General features: G+C 38.3%; 1 protein-coding gene across 1 annotated transcript in view; it reads right to left on the minus strand.

The window, feature by feature from the left end:
* The window catches only part of spen (spen family transcriptional repressor split ends), a 119719-nt gene that overhangs the window by 25770 nt on the left and 75032 nt on the right, over positions 1-18917 (minus strand). The window contains 7 exon segments of the mRNA XM_028316799.1: positions 692-814; positions 1728-1849; positions 2418-2639; positions 2805-3095; positions 3891-4217; positions 4295-4583; positions 6178-6366. Coding sequence (XP_028172600.1) covers positions 692-814; positions 1728-1849; positions 2418-2639; positions 2805-3095; positions 3891-4217; positions 4295-4583; positions 6178-6366 — 1563 coding nt within the window.

Raw genomic sequence — 18917 nt, forward strand, 5'->3', positions numbered from 1 at the left:
ATTAATTAGGACTTTAGAGATGGTACGATTATACAAACACCACTAGATTAAAGTTTACCAATCGTAAATACAATAAATGCTTATTAAAATTAAGTTTTATTTATTTTACTTTGTTTATACAACCCTGACGCATGAGCTGTGAGGTAGATCAATTCTGAACACAAAAAAATTGCGCTCTTGGGAGCGTAGAAGTAAGGTGCGATTTCGAATGCACCATGTGCGTTGGATATTTTGCATTATTATTATTACCGTTAAAATGTCGGCATCTGATCCTACACAAAGGAGTGCAATTTCTGTTGCTACTATTATGTATTCTGTGGTAATACTTACTACTACTTTACAAGCCAGTACCCGCTCTCGCTTCGTGAAATAAACGAACTAAACAATAATAGTCCGACAACCTCGGGAGCGACCGTCCTGCGGTGGATATTTAAGTTGTGGGCAAGTACTTTTTTGTTAATTATTCAGCTTTCAGAAAAGTATCAATTCACTGTTTAGAGTGGAGTAGTTTATTCACAACTTAGTAATCATCCAGTTTTGACCCCTGGTTCACTGGACTTAATTTGTTGCTAGTGACCTCTAGTATAATCCGTTTCAAGGAATGGGTCAATGGGTCGAGTTTCCCTGTTACCCTGTATAAGGTTGTGACGCAGTGTGAAATAGCAAAGGATATTATTCGTGCAGTGCATACCTGTAGCGGCGCTCGGGCGTGTAGTCGGGCGCCTCGTAGTGCTCGAGCGCGGGGTAGCGCGGCGTGCGGGACGCGCTGCGCCCGTAGCTGGCGGCGCGCGCGCGGCCCGTGCTGTTCTCGTACCTGCAACAAATTAACATTACGTTAAGGCTTCGCCAGATAAAACGCGTACAGTCATCGTCAAATAGATCGTATAGCGCTCTGTTTGACGATATTTTACCATGGTAGTACAACACATCTTAAGGTTCGGCCAAACCAACGCGATCAGCCGGCGTGCAGCGATGGCGACCAATCTTCAATGCATTGATCGCCATCGCTGCACGCCGGTTGATCGCGTGTGATCGCATAGGTTTGGCCGAACCTTTAGTGTCATAGCGCGGTGTCAAGTTAGCGCTCTGACGCGCGCTAATCACGCGTTCGGTTTGACGAAGTCTTTAACCTAAATATGAACCAATCTACGTGTTTTGTTTATGTTATTTATTTTAGTCGTACGCCGGAACATAACTATTAACAACGGAGTACATAATTATTTATAGGTACAGTCACGGAATGAAAAGGTTCGTCAGTTTTCAAATTGATTCCTTCAACGAAACGCGAGCACATATTACCTTTTGAAACTATGTTACAGAATAATCTCGAGTTAGAGAAAATAATCTTTAACTGTTCGTCAGTAAAGTTCAAAATCATTCAGATCAAAGTTGTTTGACGATTTATCTTGTCAAGAAGATTATTATGATTGATAAACTAAAACCTTCTTATTGGTTCAACCTGCCATTATTATTTCTCTTAAATAAAAAAACCCATTGTCAATTGGTCAATGTCATCATTGCATTGCACTGATGGGATAGAAAAATAAACGAGCAAAACCTTATTCGTTAGCAAACGTCATATTTATTTAAATGTTAGCAGCACTGTTTCTTGCACTGTTATGTTGGCAGGTTTGACTCTTACAGTACCTAGTGCAAGCAAAAACCGACACTAAGGTGACGAACCTTTTCATTCCGCGACTGTACAATAAAAAAAATTGGGAACTGACCTCAGAGCGTCGTGGCGCGCAGTGGACAGGTAGCGCGAGGTGGAGACCTCGCCGGTGAGGCGGTCCAGCCCGCTGAGCGCCGCCGTGCCGCCGTGCTTCTCCAGCTGCTCGTAGAACGCCTCCTGCGGGACAATGCCGGTCAGCGAGCCACGCCACGCGCCCGAGGGCTCGTCCGCGTCGCTCAACACAACATTAACGACTGAAATATCACCGTGAATCGTTACTGTGACGCATATTTTAAAGTGAATCGCAATCTCTAGTCATTGTTCCATATTTCCGCACATCAATTAAAGACAATTACAGCATCATGCAACACAGTATAGCTCATTCCTATCGCTACTTCAAGACACTAATATTGAACAAAAATCATCACATTTATATCATTAAATTCGTAAACAAACAAATATTTGTAGTGATTCAATGTGCAACATTCACAAGTATACATTGTGACGAGGAACTGTGGAACAAATCCGGCGCTACCGAGGTGGCGCCCGGCGTCACGGTGATCATTCCATCGTAACATTCGACAGATAATAAACAGAGAAACATGGGAATCAGCTCAGCTACCGAACATTCAAAGACATAAATAAAATAAAAAGTGAGTGCTCACGAAAATAATAAATCCGTACGCGAAGTCACGGGCTACGGCTACGGGCTACGGGCGGAGGGCTACGGGCTGAGGGGGCGTACCTGGCACTCGCGGGAGGCATAGTCGACGCACAGCCGCGGGTGGTCGGGCTCCGCGGGCGCGGCGGCGGCGGCGGCGGCGCAGGCGGAGGCGGCCACGCGCCGCAGCTCCCGCACCGCGGCGCCCGCGGCCGCCGCCTGCTCGAAGTGCACCAGCGCCGCGCCCGCCGCGCGGTCCACGCACACCGACGTCGCCGCGCCGCACCGCGAGATGGCGCCCAGCACCTGCGACCATACCCGGCACCCGTCACCCACGCTCTGCATCGCGAGACAGGCCGTGGCCGCAACTCACTGGGCGCGGCGCGTCGCAACTCTCCTGAACGACTGTCGCGTCGAACGAGTGAGACAGTTATTGAGGGGAAGTGCGACGTGGCCGAGGCGGGGACTCACCTGCTTCTCCGTGTGCTCCGTGAGGCCGTCGACCCACACGCACGTGGTGGCCACGGGCTTGCCGAAGCCGAGCTTGACGCGCGAGCCGCCGACGTACTCGCCGTCCATGGCGCGGATGGCCTCGACGACGCTGGATATCGAGGCGTACTGGCAGAACGCGTAACCCGCCCCGCCTCCGCTGCCCTTCTTGATGTCGATCTCGATTATACGCCCGAAATGTTTAAATTTTTCTCTCAACTGCTGCTGCGTTACATCCTTTTCTAAGTTACCGATAAATAATGTCCTAGTTGCCTGGAACAAAAAGAAATATCGTCAAAACACCCGTACCCTACAGCTACATAACTAAATAATGAACTTTGTAATGATGGCTTCCAATAAATTGCTGAAGTCCTTTTTATAGTAACCATACTCTTGACGAGGTGGGTGTGGGTGAAGGAGGATGAGGCCGGAAAGTCCATAGTGCCACTATGCAATGGCTAATAGTTTCAGTTCATTCGGTTTGATTTAATGACATTTAAATTTGATTTGATAGAATTGTGCCGTAAACGGCATAAGCTCTGTTAACAGTTTCATAGTTCCGAATGTAAGCTGCAAGCAGGCATACGCCAAGCATAAATGACGAATACGCATCTACAGATACGCCTCCGTGGTTAGTAAGCCTTAAATGCAGATGACACAGCGCAAAGTAAAACAATATAGGCATTAACAACCTCGTGCTCAGTAGCAACGCAATATTCGCAACTTTACACGTTGACAAAAAACGCGAGTGCATAAATGATTTGATGCTAATCGTTATTCAATAGCAGTCATTAATTCAATATAAATAGCACTATTATTGCTAATGGAGTTAGCAATGCAAATAATAATTATAATTTTGGTTAGTACACGATCGATAGATTTCGGGAATGATAAATAATTATTAGGTAAATCTTATTCCATAGATTAGTATAATTTCTACGCAATAAATGTTATTTCCTTGGTAAGTACTTTCATAATACTCACATCAGGTAAACATTTGATTATTGCTTAATGCTAAATAATAATAATATAACCAATTTACTCTCCCTTGAAAAAAGTTACACTCACTTTCGGATGGTACTCGTCGATATCAGTCTCGTAAGGTTTCGCCGAATCGGCATCTTCATCGCAACTTTGGTGAGGTGCTACTGAGATCTTGCATCCAAAAAAAAGCTTGTCTTGTGACACCTCGAGCGCTTTCTCTACGTCGGACGGCTTCTTGAAGCGCACCACCGCGTACCGGTCGGCGTTCTGACCGACCACCTTCACCCACACCACCTTCCCGTGCTTCTTATACTCGTGGTAAAGACCATCTTTAAGGGAACTATCAGTCGATCGCGTGGGTAGGTTTCTCACGCAAATGGCTAATGGTCTCCCACTCGCCGTCGACGACCACTGAAAAAGAGGATTATCTTAAATAACAACATTATACAACGCGTGAGGTTTTAAATCGACCAATAGTGAATCGTCACCTGGTGATGGGAGGGCGTGGAAGGGGTGCGATGGTTCGCGTGGGCGAGCGGCGGCGGCGGCGCGTGCGGCGTGGAGGCGCGCGAGGTGTCGCTGGGCTCGGGCGACGACGACTCCGAGCGCGAGGAGCCCGAGCCCGAGAGCCGCCGCCGCCGCCCCCCCTCGGTGCCGCCGCCCGGCGTGCTCGGCGTGCTCTCGCCGCCCGTGGCGCCCCCGCCGCCGCCACCGCTGCCCGCGCCGCCGCCGCCTCCTCGCTCGCCGCTGGCGTACCACCGGTGAAGGGGGGTAGTTCTGAAAAATAATCACAATTAGCAATCTATCAATAAATTAAACGTGACGTGAGTCGTTAGGCGGTCAGGCAAAGACTGAGGTAATGTTTCTCAATTTAGAACCGCTGCCACACTGTTAATGCAATCTGCAGTTCGAAAGAATACTTTTTATAAGTCCGAGGTGTGCGATAGGCAGTGTTTACGAACGTAACCGTAGGTGACGGACGAGCTGTAATGCAAGCAGGCTGCTTACCCGACTAGAACTAATACTTTAGGCGCCATCAATAGAGCTGCAGCTGCTGCTGCTCTTGGATTTGATGGTTGCTCAGAATAATACCACCACCACCCCTGGTGGCCTCAGGAGGCCAGATACTACGGAACGTGATTTGACATGTTGTGGAAACGTTCCGAGGCATCATAGAAAATCATCATAAGAGTGGTCGTGTAATGTTGGCTTATTCTACCAAGCAACATACTACTGTAATAACATTATTATTATGGGTACATTGCGCGACCTTTGCAGTCGACTCCAGCAGCTGCATGTACTGGACCGCAGCTGCATTATTCGCTTGAATGCATTTCTACATTGCACATATTCTTTCCACTTGCCGTTGCTATTGCAGGTGAGATTTTAACATTTCGCAAAAAAGTTTCACCTAACGCACAATGTAATGATTGATTACTTGGCCATCACTTTGAACTAGATTAGAAACATTTATGAGAAACATATTGTTAATATCTGAACGAGGCTTTTTCAATAAATTATCATTTGAAATCACAGTTCTAGATTTATACGGGACGGGCCACGGGCGAGCACGTGTAGAGAGGATACTCCTCCCACCAATCAAGAACTCGTCGACCCCATCGGTCACAGGTTAAAGTGAAAAATCACTTTGTATGGCAGTTCTCAATTTGGTTCGGTCTTCACAGGCTTGTATGTCTTTGTACCTCATTGTACGAGACATCGCAATAAAATTATAAATCACCACTGTAGGTACGTGCAATATTCGGAAAATGTCGTGTTTTCCTTTTATATAGGTCTACATAATAGGTATTTTAAACTATTATGTTGCATTTTTACTATAAAATTATCACTTTCACGGGATTTTTCAACAAAAACTTTTTGTACGGTCTGGTTTTTTTTTTTGATAGCATGTTACGCGCTCGACCATTGCATTGTTAGGGCTATATTTCACCGGGACATCATGGGCGGCGCAACCAGTCGCCGCCGCTACCAACAAAATGTATACAGCACTTTGCGCAACCAAGCGGACACCAGGTGAGTAACTCTACAGAGCTGTATACATTTTGTTGGTAGCCAGCGACTGGTTGCGCCGCCATGGTGTCCCGGTGAAATATAGCCCTTAAGAGTTCAATTAATTTCTGCAACTATCACTCGAATCATAAAAATAACACACATGCCTCTCTTCTGTACAATAACAACTGGCCTTGGCCTTGTCCATCAATAAAAGTGCGGCTCGGATAAAATAGGAATGAGATCATTTTTAGAACTAGCCCCCGTGTAAACCATAATAATTAATAAACATAACACCTGCTAGGTCCTGCTGATGTACTTATAAGTTTATAAGTTGTATAATTAATGTGTATTGTTATACCTTTCGACGTTGGAAGGAGGCGTGGAATAAGGTGCGTTGGAGTTGTTCCTCTGGTAGCGACCGTAGGCAGCGGGCGTGTTCCCCCGTCGGCAGTACTCGGAGGCGCTATCGTTGGTTCCCCGCCAGTTAGCCGGCGCAGCCGCAGTCGCAGCTATCGGGCATGCGCTACCTGTGCTCTCTTCGCCACCACTGCAATAGAAGGAAAAAATCCTTTAATATAAAACAATCAATAGAAACTATCCTTAAAATTCTAGACTAGCGGCCGCCCGCGACTTCGTACGCGTGGACCCCGTTTTTGCAAAATCCCGTCTAAGTGAGCACCTACGTTCTAAAAGGAACCCCCATGCAAAATTTGGGACTCCTAGGACTTGTAGTTTCTGAGATTTCGTGATGAGTGAGTGAGTCAATCAGTCAGTGACCTTTCGCTTTGATAAATATAGATTTCTAGAATATTGTACGAAATTGCACAAATTAATAATAGTCCCATAACCCCTCGAGCTGAACTAACAAAATATGCTTGTGTTACGATTGGATTCTAACTATCTACCTTCGGCAAGATAGGAATCGGCAGTCCAACACCTACACCATAGAGCCTTGCCTCACTTATTCGTGTACACATGATGTTGACGTTGCTAACGAACTTATACTTTATGATATAATTAACTTTTTAAAAAAATAAAACCGACTTCAAATGCGAAAACACAAAAAAAAACTAAAAATTAAAAATATTGCGTATAAAAAAGTTCATCCCCAATTTTCCACCCTTGGGGGTGAAATATTTTCTTCAAATTCGCATGAAACCACCCTTTTGATAATACCTATTCAACAAAAAAATAATCGTTCAAATTGATTTATAATCGGCGGAGATATTGCGTATAAAAAAGTTCATCCCCAATTTTCCACCCTTGGGGGTTGTTTTTTCTATTATTAAATTTAAATGGGACCACCCTTGAGGTATTACCTATACGCCGAAAAAAGATNAAAAAAAAAAAAAAAAAAACATACGGGTCGAATTGAGAACCTCCTCCTTTTTTGAAGTCGGTTGAAAATAATAAGTCAGTTCCTAAATTCAACCAAAATCGCCGCGAAGGAGCAAAATTAAAATAAAGCAATAAATTTTGATCTTGAGTAGATCAGTTGCTACAATATACCCACCTGATAGTAGAATCAGATAAGTACTAGTAGTGTTAAGAAGTGGGCGATTTACTAGTTGTTTTCGCCTTTTAAAAGCATCCGGAAGCCAGTAATCTTACACATCGCTAAAACATAGCAAGCTTGGTGTTGTGCCAAAGAACCATTAACGGAATTTCTATGACAACCAGATTTTTTGGCTCATGCCGACACAATGATATTATTATGTTTCGATTGAGAAGGTTATACGTATGGTTGTAAGTCAAACATCGAGCACCTCCAACTTAGTACAAATCGGTCATACTGATATCAATATGAAGAAATCAGGTTGCTAGCTCCATAATAATTAACACCACGAGTCACGTACCAGCGATACATACTTTCAGACGTTTATGGAATAATAAAGAACAAGAGAACTGAAAATATGAGCTCTATTTTGTGGAAAACTCCCTATTTCTCAGTAATCTTATCACATGGAACAGTATGTTTGACACAGCCATATCGCTTTTATGTCCTCTTGGTATAATTAAGATACATAAAAATCATTGTTTTTAACAATTATCATAATCTAATCACCACTGAACTGATAAATCGTAGGAGAATTGATATTGCTAACTGATAGTCGAAGAGCACAACTTTTTCATTAATTTTGATTGATTTTGAGACGAAAAACAACGATTTAACAGTAAATAAATCATTTATTAATAAAAAAATACCTAATGCATAGTTACAAAAATAAATTTAATGAAAGAATGCATTTAATATTTAACAATCAGCATTCATTAGTATTATTTATTTACATGATTAAAACATTAGGAGAAATAAGGGAAAAATAACTTTACTACGAAGTTCCTTTATTTATTTATCTCGTGCACCCAGATTTTACGCGCTTTTCTAATAAAGTCGAAAGCATAAAATGCGACCACTACCTAGATGTAATATTTATGTACAGGTCTGTCTAATGACGGCCTAGGAAAAATGGTAGAGGTCGCAAATGTACGACCAAACTCCTTGGCCGCTCGCCTGGCTGGCGAGAAACTTCTTTTTCTTTTTCGTGTTTTTTATTGATTGTCACTTTATTCTCTTCTCTTGACTTTTCTACTTCGAACTAAACATGTAACTGATTTTATTTCTACAATATAATTTCATTTTTTACACCATAAAGCCTTTCATTGAATAATCTCTCGTAGTGTCGGTGACTTAGATTAGAGTATTTCTCAAAAAAAGTGTAAATTTTGAAAAAAAAAAGTGTGCTTTGAAACAGTTCAAAAGTTTTATATTTATAAATCATCACACAAAAAAAACACACACACAATTTTGAAGGATGAATATTAATCTTTAAGATAACGAAGAATTATAGCTATAATCCTACTTATTACCAAATATTTAGATATTTTAAAAATAGTCCTTTTTACCTTTCATACAAAAACCTGTTTGCCACCCTAGCTTTTTCATGTACTTTTGTTTCATAAAATGCGATACGTAACTTAATTATTGTAAATTTCTTTGTATTATCGTTCTACAGTAATCGCAGTTTCTGTATCAAATTGATTTTCTATGGGGTGTCATAATGAATTGGCAATTTAAAGCAAAAAAACAAAATGAGTCGCTCTCATTTACTATTTCGTTATTTACTCTTTAGTTACGATTTATTTCTACTTTCCCATGGTTTCTGAACAATTCCGTATTTATTTTACACGGACAACAATAGCTGCACTCTGAATGGCTGTTGGCCTGACGTCTCCGCCATAACATCTATCGCGAAAATTAGTGAAAACGTGTGTGTTTTGTGGGATTACTTTTTCGTAACAGGCAGTAAAATCAGCGATTTTATATAGAACGGTAAGTCTTCATTTAACCATTTTTTGTAATACGTGTGGTACGAACATTTAGTAAGCTTTTATATTTGCTGTAACAAATTTTATCAAAAAAATACTTGTTTCTGATCTCATTTTGTCTAATATTTCGTTACGTTTTTTACGAATTTCGTTACGTTACGAAAAAGTACAACATAATGCTGAGTGTATACTGTTATTACCTGACTAAGCATAGTAATATTCACTACTTAATTTATTTCAAAAAATATAGAGCGTTAATAACAAAAGGATTGGATACTATCTGCTTTACAGAAGTGCCACCAGCAAAAAATTATCAAATCATTTAGATTACGTTTTTATGTGATTACTTCTTTTGTTTTTTTAGGAATGCCGCCAAAAACCAATGCCGAAAGGCAAAAAGCTTACAGAGAACGACTCAAAATGGATAAACATGATGGTACAAAAATAATTTTATTAAAATAGTATGAATGATTACTCCCTTATTTTATTTCTAACCCCTTAATATTACCCCGTATTTGGGTGCATACTTACAAATATTTCAAATTGAATAAATGAAGAGCATTCACAATATTTCGCCAATGTATAACAAGCCTTATGGCCTTACTATTTCGTTACTACCGTTTCGTTACGTACATTTTTTTTGAGAAATACTCATTAATGTTTTATTAATCTAAGGTCGGTGACGTATTTCGTTCAATTTAAAACCATGGAAGGTTGAAGGAAGAGCATAAAGAGGACTACATCCAACTACATCATACAAGTCCACAATAACATCAAATAATATTAAATAACTTATGTCAATACTACCGTTGTTGAGCAATAAAAAAGTGTTTTATGCCAAATCATTTCAAATATTACATTTATAATTATTTTAAATAGGTAGGTATTATATTTATAATATGTCAGAAGTCAGAGCAAAATCAAAGAAAGTTTTTTAATAATATTATTTTTATTTTTTATTGTGGTTTCAACACAGTAAATACATTAATTAAATCAATAAATTGTTTAACAATCGATAATTCGTGTCACAAATTACGTAACAAAGGCGCGGTGGCGTCTCTAATCAATCAATCATTCAATCAATCAATATATCAGTTACCTACGGGTGCCTACGGTATCTAGTAATTTATGCAATTATTATAATAGAATAATAATAAATGTAATATGATATTTTTTACACATTACTAAAGAGCTACTATAACCTGCCAAAAGTGCCAATTAAGCGTATAATATTAGGATAAATATCTCCAGTAATGTATTACTGACAATACTATGACATTAAACATTTGGATACGACAAATTTGACAATAAATTTATAACGAAATCCTTAAAATTAGAACACATTCCTAGCAACTTAACTACCTATTAGGCCAGTCAAATTAGATTTTGCGCAATGAATAACTTTGGAGCCAAGTTACTGCAAAATTTTGGAACTTTTTTCAGTTTTTGCTTTATCTCTCACAATTTTTGGATCTAATTTGACAGGCCAATATTCTGTTACATACTGCCAAATATTCTTAACAATTAATATTATTAATTATAAAAAAAAAAACCGACCGAAACCGAATTAATATTTATGTATACCATGATTGATACTTCTGGAGTCGGTGCCAAGTTTATGAAACGTGTGAACTTTGGTATACATAAATATTAATTCGTCCTAATAAATAAGATTAGAAATTATTTTTCTACTTTTTAGTGTATGTTTTTTGGAGTCGGTTTTTTTATTTTTATAAAAATTAACTTATTTCTTGCTTTTTTTTAGTTACTTATTATTACCTTGATGTTACCACTGAATGTAAGCCGTACATTGAGACTATATTCTTCATGTCAAGTGTAAAATAATAATCCCTACAAAATACAGGTTACCATATCGGCAACCTAAAAAGACCTTAAACCGTCAGCCCACCTTAAAAACATGAAAGAATACAACTGTTGGTCTATTTGTTCCTATAATATTTAAAGAATTATCCTCCAACTCCTAAGCGTTAAGGAGTTGTACGTACCATGACCAGTTCATCATGATGAGATGATGACTATCTAATGCAAACACTTGAATAACTTTAGAAACTATACTTATGTATAAAATTAAAAGAATCATCCTCCAACTCCTAAGCATTAAGGAGTTTTACTTCTATCATCAACTCATCAATATGAGATGATGATTTTCAGAAGTAAATACTTGAATAACTTTAGAAAACGTTTGAAAAACGATATATGTGCCTATAAAATTTGAGGGTTGCCCTCGATTTTCCTAGGATCCCATCATCAGATCCTGACTTGGTGACAAAGGGACCACCTCAGAAGTGTACCCTATCGAACAAAAAAAAGAATTTTGAAAATCGGTCCACAATTGACGGAGTAATCGGTGAACATACATAGAAAAAAAAAACATACATACAGTCGAACATATTATAACCTCCTCCTTTTTTGAGTCGGTTAAAAATGTGAAAGTTTGTGAGGATCTACTGATGATGAAACTTTACAGTACACAGTATGTTATAAGACTGTATAATCGGACATTCTCATTTATTTGATGAACCGTATAGAGCTCAGTTAAACATGATAGTAAAACTCCCGTTTGAAAATTCCAAGTAGTTTTCGCGGTATAAAAATTCAAAGTTACCTATTTTTTTACTTCAAAATTATGCAAAAATATTCTCACTCGTTAACTAATAACATTTAGTTCAGAATTGTTATAATACTTCATAGAGCTCTTAAAACTACACTTAATAAGCGTATTAAGTGCTTCGTAAACGCATTCAGTTAATTAGGAAAAATGATTTTAGTCATTTTTGTTTTTATTTTTTTTCTCAATTATACCTTAATATATGCAAACATTTTTAATTGCAAGATATAGTCTGATATTTATTAATCTAATTGTATAAAAAAATCAGCTTTAAATTCCGTGATATATTTGAGGAAAATCAAATTGAAAATATGCGAAATATAGAATTGTAAATTTCCCATCACTTTTTAATAGCAATATTTCTTTTGGATATTTAAATATCATCAGCTCGATTGTACAAAATTATTGTATTGACATTCGATTTACATAGGTTTCAAACCGATCAGATAATTATTAAAGGTAGGCTAAATTCGACTTCCTAGATTTGTTTACATACTTTTTTAGTTAGTTTCTTACATACAACTTAAGTTAATATAAGAGAACTCGACTTGAGAACCTCCTCCTTTTTTTAAAAAAATGATACTTTTTGAAAAAAATCTGCTTTTAAATTCATGTACTTTTGGTTATTTGATAAATTTCTCCAAAAAATGCCCCTATAACAGGAGTTTTTATTACTTTACTAGCTTTCCGCCCGCGTCTTCGCCCGCGTGGAATTTTGTCTGTCACAGAAAAACTTTATCGCGCGCGTCCCTGTTTCAAAAACCGGGATAAAAACTATCCTATGTTTTTTCCCGGGACTCAAACTATCTCTATGCCAAATTTCATCAAAATCGGTTGCGAGGTTTAAGCGGGAAAGCGTAACAGACAGACAGACAGACAGACAGACAGACAGACAGACAGACAGACAGACAGACAGAGTTACTTTCGCATTTATAATATTAGTTGGGATGTTATTTTCTATCGTATTACCTTTGTAAAACCAAAAATCGCATGTCTCTATCCCTATCACAACATTTGCTATGATCGTTTGAGGAGAAATGAGGAGATCCGTAGGAGAACCAAAGCGGGCGTGGCACATAGCTCGTACAGCTGATGACCGCTGGCGCAGGAATGTTCTTGAGCGGCGACCACGAGCCGGAAGACGTAGCGTGGGCAGGCCTCTTACTAAGTGGACCGACGACCTGGTGAAGGTCGCGGGTGGTACCTGGATGCGAGCGGCGTGGTACCGGTCTTTGTGGAAATCCTTGGGGGAGACCTTTGTCCAGTAGTGGACGTCTTTCGGCTGAAACGAACGAACGGCAAAGAAAGGTTGCAAGGGTTTTCTAGCCATATTAACTATAAAATAAGTAAAATATTTTTTCGTAACAATCGAAGTCATAACAAAAGAGATACTATTTGCATGCTCTGCGCTCTACACTACTCTGTAAAGGATTGACAAACACACATTTGACACTTGACAGCTACGATAAAGCAAAACGCCTGATGATTTCTTCACGGCAAAGTTTTTTTGGGAAAATCAAAAATTCTCAATATTAATGCATTAATACCAAAAACGAAAAAGGGGGCGACCTTCAAAATATTAATTTAAACATTTCCATATAAAAATTATTGCTTCATACGTTAAATTAACAAAGTTCTCGAAGAAATAAATTTTCCATATGTCTGCATTTTAAATGTTGTTTATCAATTTTTTACGTATTTATTCAAAATTTCGAAAAGGCGGCGACCTAGATCAAGGATTGGGCTACCCTACACAAGTTACTTTGATGTATTTAAGTCACTAATCGCAGAGCACTCGTGATTTAAAAATATGACAATTTTAAGGATTCTGTGCAGGACCCCCTTAACTGAATGCGTTCACGAAGCACTTAATACGCTTATTACGTGTAGTTTTAAGAGCTCTATGAAGCATTATAACAATTCTGAATTAAATATTATTAGTTAACGAGTGAGAATATTTTTGAATATTTTTTAAGTAAAAAAGTAGGTAACTTTGAATTTTTATACCGCGAAAACTACGTGGAATTTTCAAACGGGAGTTTTACTATCATGTTTGTATAACTGAGCTCTATACGTTTCATCAAATCAATGAGAATGTCCGATTATACAGTCCCATAACACACTGTGCAGTATTAGGAGTAATTAGCTATTTCTTATACGGCAAACTATACAGGATGTCCCGAAAACAATGGATAACCCTGTAACCATCGATAGGCCTCGTCATGATCTAACATCAAATTTTGACCCTAATAAAAATATCACCAACTTTTTTCCACTTTGGAAGCGTTTTTGAAGCGTCGACTTCACAGATATGGATTAGAGTAGATACAGCAAGTTGCTAGTCAAAGCGTGCCATTCCGATATGTCCAAATGGACATACATGGTCGAGTGATGTTCATGTAATCCGATTACAACAATCGGATACGATGATTTTACGAGGACAGTAGTACGAACACGGTAGAGAGAAGAAATTATTTACGGATTGAGAATTGTAATTAACAGCAACGAGTAACAAATATGTAATTAATTAGAATAAAGTAGCAGAAGAAGAATTATACAACAAGTTAGATCAGTGATCGCGGAAGACAGAGTGCACTGTATAACGTCGAAATATACAAATCAAGAAGTTAGGTCAGTGATCGCAGTATACACTATTACTACTATGTATACGACGCCCGAGATTTTGTCGTTTACTCTGTGCCAGGGTTTTTATGTTCCTGGTCAGGCTATACCTGACTTAGCTTTATGAAAAAAAACGTATTGGCAAAACTACGCATTTTTACATTTATTAAAAATAAAAAGCTTGAGTAAAATAGTCTTTATTTTATGAAAGTAGGTCATTTACTTACTAGGATATTTAAAAGTATGGAATTAAGTATGAATTACTAGTAGTACTATTTAACATAATGGAATAACGATCATTACTTTCATAAACATTAGGCACAAATTAAAATATTATTTGCAAATTAATAATGTAGAATTGTAGAATAACGTCTACCGCTACATAATTATTTTAATCCACAGTCAGACTAGCTATAAATTTAACAAAATATCAGTTTTATCGGAATTAATTAATTTTTGAATCGAGTCACACGATATCATGCGATGACTTTGCGAATGCAGTACGATGATACGATTAATTTTACGTTGCGGCAATCACTAAAATTCGCTAAAATGACACTAATGACGTTTAAAAAGTGGCACGCTCGGCTTCATACAAATTTTGACACATGCTGCATCTATCCTTATCTGTGGTCGACTTTATATTAATAAGGGGATAGTAGTTCTTCAAATAAAAACATTTATTTCACAATTATCCCTATCAATAATTATATAGAGTTAAGGAAGGATGCTGGAGCAGTAAACCCTTCATGCCTCGCATAATCTAAGTACCATACGATGAACACGTATGATACTTGGGTACACAAAAAGTATGTTTATCTTCGAACGCAACCAGATCTGAGGCTGGTGGTCATAGTAAATGTTGTTCGTCTTGGTAAGACCTTTCAAATGACACTACAAATATAACTATTGGAGCCGCGTACCATTTTGCAAAAAAGTATGTGTTTATCTTCGAACACAACCAGATCTGAGGCTGGTGGCCATAGTTAAAGTTGTTCAATGTAGTTTTTTTTTTCTTATCCCAAGGGATAATTTTATTGGGCTATCAAAAGTTCAACAAACTACACTCGCGAGCAAAATTATGGAATCACCCTAGTTGTTATGAACGATCGTAAAAACTAAATGACTCATAGAAGATAAATAAAAATGGTACCATTTTCAAGGTAATATTATCTTTAAATTAATACCACAGATACATTCATAGGCATTCAGTTCTTATGATGGCTCGGAACAAAACACAAGGGGATGATTCCATACTTTTGCTCGTAAGTATAGTTTAAAAGTATGAAAAATAAAAGAAATTGCAGAAAAGAAGGCAAAATTCATTACAGACAAAAACAGGGTTATCCATTGTTTTTGGGACAACCTGTATTTGCCAAACCTAATTTCACTAAATTCGAATGATCATGTCCGTGGCGCATAGTGTCTGATTGTAAAGACCTGTAATATTACCGTCTATAAGATAAGAGTTCGTGATGTTGAAAACATAAGATTTCACTAGACCAAAACTAAAAAGCCGGTAAATTTATTTTTGAAATCCATCAAGAAATGGCTGAGATATTAATTATTTAAATTACGCCCATATTTTCGCGTGGAACTTAAACATAGGCGGTGCCGTGACGTCGGACCACCTGTTCAAGTTTCAATCACATTGCTTACCACCACTAATAGGCCAGTAGAATTAAACACAAAAATGAATTAAATCGGGAATAATTCCTACTAAAGATTTTAGTGCTTTAATGGCTTCATTAGCTGCCCATAAAGACTCTCCTAGGTTTTCGACTCCGACGGAGTTGTGCTTAAGTGGTGGGGGCCCCCGAAAGGGGCGCTTTTTCGCTTTTTCGGTTTTCCGGTTATACCGCGTAAAGGACTTACCCTATTGAAAAGTGGTCTTCCTGACGGTTGAAGGGCATTTAATCCTGCATTAAATAAGACCAAATTCATATGTTTTTGCCTTTTGAACAAACCATTCTCGTGCAAATGTTTGGCAAAGTAGAAAATATGTGTATAATTAATGACCATCTCCACGTCCAATGGCTCGTTACCCGCAGGCTTCTAAGTCTTGAAAAGGAGCGCCTTAACCAGTGTAACCCTATCAAGGCTTACGAGCTGGATGCACCTATCCTTGTTCGTCCCAGCCGTTCCTTAACTGCGGTTGCTGCACCTCTTCCTGGCACTTACCTGAACGACTCTGTGTTACCTACTGTGGCTACCCCTCTTCCTTTTATCCTCCTGCAAGTCCGTAAGGACCGTTAAGTCCTTTACGCGGTATAACCGGAAAACCGAAAAAGCGGACCCTTTCGGGGGCCCCCACCACTTAAGCACAACTCCGTCGAAGTCGAAAACCTAGGAGAGTCTTAATGGGCAACCAATGAAGCCATTAAAGCAATAAAATCTTTTGTAGGAATTATTTCCGATTTAAAATCTAATTCTACTGGACTACTCGTATAACGCATTGTCGAGAATAACACTATAATGTCAAAGTCTTCTTTTTCTTTTTATATGTATATGGTCAGGTCTTGGATAATAATATGTTAAAAAAGGTTACGCAATTTTACTAAGAAAGAATCTTGTTGGCTAAATTAGCATGTACAGAAGGTCTAGTTTCCTATATTGCCGTTTTACAATTTGTTATGAAAAGTTTATTACGCCCATATTTTCGCGTGGAACTTAAACATAGGCGGTGCCGTGACGTCAGACCACCTGTTCAAGTTTCAATCACATTGCTTACCACCACTAACGCATTGTCGAGAATAACACTATAATGTCAAAGTCTTCTTTTTCTTTTTATATGTATATGATCAATTGATCAGGTCTTGGATATGTTAAAAAAGGTTACACAATTTTACTAAGAAAGAATCTTGTTGGCTAAATTAGCATGTACAGAAGGTCTAGTTTCCTATATTGCCGTTTTACAATTTGTTATGAAAAGTTTAAAGAGTATTTTGATGAGAGAAGTAAAGAAAAAGGTATTTGGTTTAAAACTATTCAATGTCAGCCTCCTCGGATTCCTTGGTTTTATCCTGGAAATAAGTTCGCTTTTATGATGAAGAAAGTTAACTCTCCAAATTGTAATATTTGTGATAAGGTGGAGGATGTTCAACACATCCTAGTAGAATGTGTGAAATTTAAAAAGGAAAGAGATTTAATCTTGCGAAAGTTTCACATCAACGCGTACGATGTAGGAGATTTTGTTAATATTTTAGCTAACCCAACAAGCAAAGCTGCAAGATTTGTGGTGGATACGGTTTCGCTTCTTTCTAAATAGTGAATGTTAATGTAAGCATAGGTTAAGATTCGATGGAACTGCTGACATGTAACGAACAAAAATCCCTAAATAAAAACAGATTAAAAAAAAATCTTGAGTGACACTATCTGAAAAATTAAAAACTACTAGATTAAAAAAAAATGATCTGTTAACAGCACTGGATCGGGTGATTTTACTGTTTGTATTCCGAATGACTGTCGTGTCTACACCGATCAAAATGGCGCAAATATTTGTTATGCGCAACTTTAGGGCCCTGTAACTTTTGTATTTGTAAAGATATTTTCATGATTCTTTCACAATTATATTATTTTCAAGATTTATTAAAAGAAAAAAATTGGAAACTTGTCCATTGACATGAAAACTTCGTATCGTAGACTAGAAACTCACGGTCTTCATTCATATAATTTTTCGATAGTTAAAGATTACAGACGACGCGCGTTGAGGTCGATCATTTAATATTCGACATCGACAACTCTTCATGATACAATGCAGAGTCTGAGTCGTGGCATGAGGCGATATCACGTTGGATTTATGTGTAAGACCGTTATGAAGAAAACACCTTTTTGACTCTTCGGATCATCGAATCTCAGAAACGCTGACTCTTAGGAGAAAGTGTGTTGATAATTTTAATAGATACATAATTGCATGGTCTAAAATCTTGTCATTACATATTTTTGTGATAAAACTTACCGATTGGCTGAAAATCTCAAAAACCCGTATTTTTAACTTTAAACTTGAATTTTTTTTTAGCTTATGTCGGATCAATGGGGATTTTTCACATTTCATTAATACTGGTGCTCGGAACATTCGTACCAATGCAACTGGACCTCAGATCATAGAAGGGAATAGATATGAACTCGCGCGTAACAACTACAACGAGAACCAGTGTCCCCACCTGAGGTCCCCACATTTCCCCCACCACAGCTCCCACACACACATTCAACTGTGTAAAAACAAAGCGACTGAGAGTCTACGACAACAGGCTCAAAATTGCTATGATTGGCCATAAGGCACGTCACGCACACTTTGAAAAAAGCAATTAGAAAAGAAAGAAAGAAAAACATTTATTTGGTTCCAACTTAAAATATAACACACAGATAACAAAAAACAAGTACAAGTTAGAACCAAAATTGGCCACCGCTTAGCATGGTGTCATGCTCTGAGCCCCGATTACGGTAACTTTTATAACGTCTACAATCCAGACGCGTTTCTGATTCTGCGATACGATTGGTCAAAACAGCTGACGTACGCT

This window comes from Ostrinia furnacalis, unplaced genomic scaffold, assembly GCF_004193835.3.
Source record: "Ostrinia furnacalis isolate ACB-3 unplaced genomic scaffold, ASM419383v2 OfSCF5862, whole genome shotgun sequence".
In the NCBI taxonomy this organism is placed as follows: domain Eukaryota; kingdom Metazoa; phylum Arthropoda; class Insecta; order Lepidoptera; family Crambidae; genus Ostrinia; species Ostrinia furnacalis.